Source organism: Colobus angolensis, unplaced genomic scaffold (assembly GCF_000951035.1).
Source record: "Colobus angolensis palliatus isolate OR3802 unplaced genomic scaffold, Cang.pa_1.0 Scaffold174, whole genome shotgun sequence".
Lineage (NCBI taxonomy): Eukaryota > Metazoa > Chordata > Mammalia > Primates > Cercopithecidae > Colobus > Colobus angolensis.
In genome coordinates this window covers 37,528-43,663 of record NW_012114866.1, presented here as the reverse complement: position 1 = coordinate 43,663, position 6,136 = coordinate 37,528, and the positions used below count along the sequence as shown (strand labels likewise).

The 6,136-nt window shown below is 37.6% G+C and overlaps 1 protein-coding gene across 1 annotated transcript in view; it reads left to right on the top strand.

Moving 5' to 3' along the window:
• The first annotated feature begins 2,901 nt into the window (after window positions 1-2,901).
• The window catches only part of LOC105509287 (tripartite motif-containing protein 64-like), a 5,822-nt gene continuing 2,587 nt past the window's right edge, over window positions 2,902-6,136 (top strand). Inside the window, exons 1-4 of the mRNA XM_011938455.1 lie at window positions 2,902-3,309; window positions 3,846-3,941; window positions 4,642-4,872; window positions 5,639-5,661. Of these exons, the coding sequence (XP_011793845.1) occupies window positions 2,902-3,309; window positions 3,846-3,941; window positions 4,642-4,872; window positions 5,639-5,661 (758 nt within the window). The remainder of the gene's footprint in view (window positions 3,310-3,845; window positions 3,942-4,641; window positions 4,873-5,638; window positions 5,662-6,136) is intronic.

Sequence of the window (6,136 nt, the reverse complement as noted above, 5' to 3'; positions counted from 1 at the left end):
AGGTGCCTGTAATCCCAGCTACTTGGGAGGCTGAGGCAGGAGAATCACTTGAACTTGAAAGGCAGAGGTTGCAGAGAGCCACATCTGACCATTACACTCCAGTCTGGGAGACAGAGCGAGATACCGTCTCAAAAAAATAAAAAAATAAAATAAATAAAATAAATTAGCATGTGATAATATTTAATGAAATAATTCCTATACTTAAAATATTTCTTTGAATAACCTGTGTTAAGTCAACTTTCTTACATCTCATTCCAAACTTATCTGTTGAGCTTTGAGTCCCCAAGCGTGGTTTTCAATACTTTATAAACCTAATCAGCCAATTTACCCCTTTCTGTGTGATCTAATCAATCTCAGGAAGTGGATGTGGTCTTTCCTTGTTCCCATACAGGTTAAAAGGATGCTTGTCCAGAGATTTCTCTCTCCTTCAGTGAGGACCCATCAGATTTGTGGCTGCTGGGCTTTGGAGCACCAGGAGTTACTTGTAATCTGGATATCTACAGAGCTTCTAGACTGAGACCATTCATAGTAGCATTGTGAGTATAAAATCTGCAGTAAACCCATCATGCTCACTTTTTCTCCTAAAAATACTTTAAGTTTATCTGGCAGCACACTTGGGTCTTTTCTAAGCAAATGAGTCGCTGTCTTAGTGATTTTACAGAAAATCAGTATAAACTATCTTCAATTTGTAACATCTGGTTTGTGTTGCCTTGCTATTTGATATGTCTTACGTGGCTATTTTCTATATTGTTAGATTTGTTTCAGTGTGAAAAGATATATTTCCATAGTTTCATGCAATGATGGATTCCATAAAATACATAAAATGTTCACTAGAATGTGGGCATGAAGTAATGGTTATAATGTACGCCAAAGTCAATGTTAAAAATGTTGAATTACTTTGAAAATTCTTGTTGCAAAGGTCTTAGTTGCTGTCTCTTCAAAATTTGTAGTTTGTAGACTAGATTTGAAAGCTGTTGAAAACAGATTTAATCGGCCAGGCACGATGGCTCATGTTTGCAGGCTAGCATTTTGAGAGGCCAAGGCAGGCAGATCATTTGAGGTCTAGAGTTAGAAACCAGCTTGACAAATATGGTGAAATCCCATCTTTACTTAAAATACAAAAAAGTTATCCTGGTGTGGTGGCGAGCGCCTGTAACACCAGCTAGTCAGGAGGCTGTGGCAGGAGAATTTCTTCAACCTGGGAGGCGGAGGTTGCAGTAAGCTGAGATCGCGCCACTGCACTCCAGCCCAGGTGACAGAGCGAGACTGCATCTCAACAACAAAAAAAAAAAAAAAAAGGAAAGAAAGGAAATAGATGAAACCCACTGGCAAGGGCTCCTAAGAAGCTGCAACTCCCAAGTCACTAAGGGGAAAGGTGAATTGGTGACCATGCTTCCATTAACTGCATTTCTGGATTTTCTAGTGTAGAGTGGAAAACCTAATATGTATCTTCACTTTTTTTTGTTATTTTAGAAGATAATTAATTGTTGATTAATTCTTGTAAATTATTATAGTTTAAATATTCACTATTTCAGAATGTGAAAGTGATCTCTCTAATCATCTGAATTGACTATGGGAAAAAATTTTCTAAATTAAAAATAATAGATATTATTGACATTTAATGTATTGAAAGGAATGGTTTTGATATTAAAGTTAAAAGGATAAATTTAATGATTGATAATTTTAGGAGTTGATAGTCCACTCTGATCAGTCAATCTTTGATAAAACCTACTTCATTTTTAATTGTGTGACCAAACTTCATCAGTGAGTTTGGAGGCAGGGAGTACAGAATAATAGCATAGATACTAAGTGTCTTTCATATATTATCATCATGGAATCATTGAGACAGGTAGAATGACAGAGACAGAATGAGATTAAGAATGTGCTTAAGAATGAGATTGAGAATTAAGAATCAGCTTATATAAGTGACTCAAAAATCATCCCACCTTTTACCCTCTCCCCAGGTTTTAAGCTTGCTGAGTAACTGGGAATGATTGAGAGCACGGCTTGTTTAACAAAAATACCATGAGGGCTCTCATCTCTTTTTCTCATTTGAATAACAGTTGGTTGTTCATATCCATAAAGTTTCACATCCATGGATTCAACTAATCTCAGAAAAAAATATTTACAGGACGAAAAAAGCAGCTGTACTGAACATGTACTTTTGTGTGTGTGTGTGTGTGTGTGTGAGACTTTGTCTCACTCTGCTACCCATGCTGGAGCGCCATGGCATGATCTCAGCTCACTACAACCTCCACCTCCTGGGTTCAAGCGATTCTCCTACCTTAGCCTCCCAAATAGCTGGGACTGCAGGCACGTGCCACTACGCCCGGCAAATTTTTTGTATTTTTAGTAGAAACGGGGTTTCACCGTGTTAACCAAGATGGTTTCGATCTCCTGACCTCATGATCTGCCCACCTCGGCCTTCCGAAGTGCTGGGATTACAGGCGTGAGCAACCGCGCCCTGCCAAACATGTACATATTTTTAACAATCTTCTTGCTGTTCATAAACAATATGGCATTACAAGTATTTATACAGCATTTATACAAGTATTTATTAGGCATTCAAAGTAATCTAGCCATAAAATGTTCAGGAGGATAGGTTTAGGTTACATGCAAATCCCACACGATTTACTAATAAGAGATTTGAACATCTTAGGATCTGGGTATCTCAGGGAGTCCTGGACCCAATCTTCAATGGCTATTAAGGGAAAACTTTATAAATCCAGCCTGTTTGCATTTACTATGTCTCAGTTTGTACTGGAGCTAACTTATTAGACATATTGGACTGACCTCAAGTAGACAAGGAAAATTGTCCACCGGCCTTTTTTTCCTTTTCATTGGCTCAAATACAAAAAAGAGAAAGAAATTCTCATTTTTCTTTTTTTAATTTTCAGAAATATGGATTCATACAGCCTGCAAGCCTTCCAGAATGAGATCATTTGCTCCATTTGCATGAACTTCTTCATAGACCCGGTCACCATTGACTGTGGGCACAACTTTTGCAGGTCCTGCCTCTGCCTTTGCTGCGAAGAAGGCAGAGCACCAATGTGCTGCCCTGAGTGCAGAAAAATCTCAGTGAAGCTCGACTTCAACACCAATGTTACACTCAAAAAGCTGGCTTTCCTAGCCAGACAGACCAGACCTCAGAACATCAACAACTCACACAATATCTGTGTGCTCCATGAGGAGACTAAGGAGCTCTTCTGTGAGGTTGACAAGCAATTGCTCTGTGGGCCCTGCTCTGAGTCACCAGAGCACATGGCTCACAGCCACAGTCCAATAGGATGGGCTGCTGAGGAATGCAGGGTACGTGATGCCTCTAAGGCAGTTTGATATGTATAGAGTCCCAAATAAGAATGATGAGGGCCTGTGACAATGATGGTGATGAGAATGCAGATGGTGGAGGTGGTGATTATTCCATGTCAATCATAACACATAAACGTGTCCTTTCAATGTTGCTGACCAATTTGGCACTCTAATCATAGCTGTGTTGAGACTTCACTAAAGGAGCTTTCCTTCAAAACATTATTCGAATGTGTAGAATGGAGCTGCGGAACAGGTGACCAGCACCAAGAACACTTTTCAAAGTCATGTTATATAAAACCAGCTTCTCAGAAAATTGATGATATTATCTGAAGGTCCCTTAAAACTCTCTGTTATGTTTCTATCATTTCTCACATGCAAATTATTAAAACCAAATATGTTTAACACGGTAAAATCTGACCACTCCAGTCTAACTTGAATTTATGCTTCTTGAAATTATGGCCTTTTTTTAAATTGATAAGGGGATGAAATCTACTATCCTGTTTTAATTGTTGCTAAGCTTCTTACTTCTTTTGCAGGAGAAACTTATAAAGGAAATGGACTATTTGTGGAAAATCAATCAAGAGACACAAAACAATCTAAATCAGGAAACTAGAAAATTTCGTTCATTAGTGGTAAGAATGAAAATGTTTCCTTTGTTTTTATGCAAATAAACACAATGTTGTCTTATACTTTTTAGCTAAATTCCAACTACCAGTTAAAAGATAGTGATTTCATCCCAAGAAAGTGCAGTGATTTCAATTGATATGATAGGAATTGCAAATAGAGAAGTCCACACAAGCTAGCCAAATTAATTCTAGTATATTGGATAAACGGCATGATATGTATTCTAGTTCAAATTTGAAGGTTGGTATAAACCTTTTCAGACACTGGAGATGAGACAACATTTCACTAAGATTGGGTGTGAGGAAGAGGAAAGAAATAGAATAGTATATAGAGTAAAAATATAGTAAGAGGAAGAGTCAATCTGTATAATATGGTGTATGGCTAAATGTTTTTTAACATTTAGGTGAATCAGACATGGAAAAATCCTGAAAGGGAGATTAACAGAGGAAGTAATTGACTCAGTAAGAACTGTGAAGAAGCATCTCAGGGAGAGAAACCAGGAGTCTTTATATAGATTTTGATTTAAAGAGGGAGAGAGAATAGGAACATTGAAAAAGATTGAAAGAAAGAAATAGCAAATATTCAAGACTCCTTGCAAGAGTGAGGCAGAAAGTTTATAAATAGCTTGATTATGCCCAGCATATAATTATTTGAAGTTTTCTGTTAAGAATGGGAGCACGTAATCATTTTAACCAAATGTCTCTGCAGGACTATGTGTCATTAAGGAAGGTAATAATCAATATTCAATATCAAAAGATTCATCTATTTCTCTATGAGGAAGAGCAACTGCATCTGCAGGCACTGGACAGAGAAGCAAAAGAGCTTTTTCAGCAACTACAAGACAGTCAAGTGAGAATGACCCAACATTTAGAAAGGATGAAAGACATGTACAGAGAGCTGTGGGAGACGTGCCACATGCCTGATGTGGAGCTGCTCCAGGTGAGGAGGGAGGGTCCATCCTCAGAGATGGGAAGCCTTTGCTGGACATTGCTACCAGAACATGCAAATGTCACCTGCATATGTCACTGCTCTAAGCTAAGTGACACATGCTGTCTGACTTCCACCATTACGTTTGTCCAGTCACTTATTACTACATACTTTGGTAAACTTTGGAATTTTTTACCATTTTAGTAGACAACATTTGACAAAATTATCTTCAATATAATTTGGAATACTATCCACACAGAGAGAGTGTCCAAAATCATTATAACTCTAGGCCAGGGGAAGGTTACTAATACTCCATTTATATGCCCTAGATCCTCCTCACTTTCTGATATCCCATGCAAGAGTAATTAGCTGAAGACATTGAGGGTTTTCCCCTTGCCTAGGCAAGGTTTGTGAAAGTTGCTCATCAATGTCCCTGTACTATGTTTCTCATATGGTTCTCTGTTTTGTTTTAGTAGTTGTTATGTGTGGTCAGACTTTCCTTGGAAATAAGATCAGGAAATTAATGACACTGGAAACCTAGATATCTTTGCTTTACTCTACTGTCTCTTGCTGAGCTCCTTTTATGTTAATGCCCACTGATGGAGCCTTTCATTGTTTAGTTGAGGTTCTGTTATTAACGTAGCCTTGAATGATTCCTTAGAGGGGAATAAAGAGATATACATTATTAAAACACTAAAACAAAAAGAAAGAAGAGTATGAGAAAAGCTGCAGAAGGAAAAATCTCTCGTAATTAACATTATCTTTTATTTTTTTGCAGGATGTGGGAAATGTATTAGCAAGGTGAGTTTACACTAAAAAAAATGTTATTTCTGAAAAGTTCATTCTCTTTTGAATGAAGGGGATGTATACATTTTGAGTTACTAACATCATTCTCAGTGGCTATTTCCGATTTTGTTTCAAAAGAGGCCCTGAGTTCTTCTTCTCTTTAGTCTGGAAAGTTTTCATCTTAAAATTTGTATGAATTCAAATATATGTAAAAACAATTTGCCATTCTGAGGTTTATTCTTCCCAATCCATCCATCCTGTCCAGCCCTACCCCACAGATATTAATACAAAATTTCTCTGAGGAATCATAGAGGTGTCTTCTACTCTAGAGGGATGGGAGGTTAAAAAAAAAAAAAAAAAAAGCAGATGTTAAATGTGCCTGTGGATTGAAGGCTATTCTGAGGTTTATTCTTCCCAATCCATCCATCCTGTCCAGCCCTACCCCACAGATATTAATACAAAATTTCTCTGAGGAATCATAGAGGTGTCT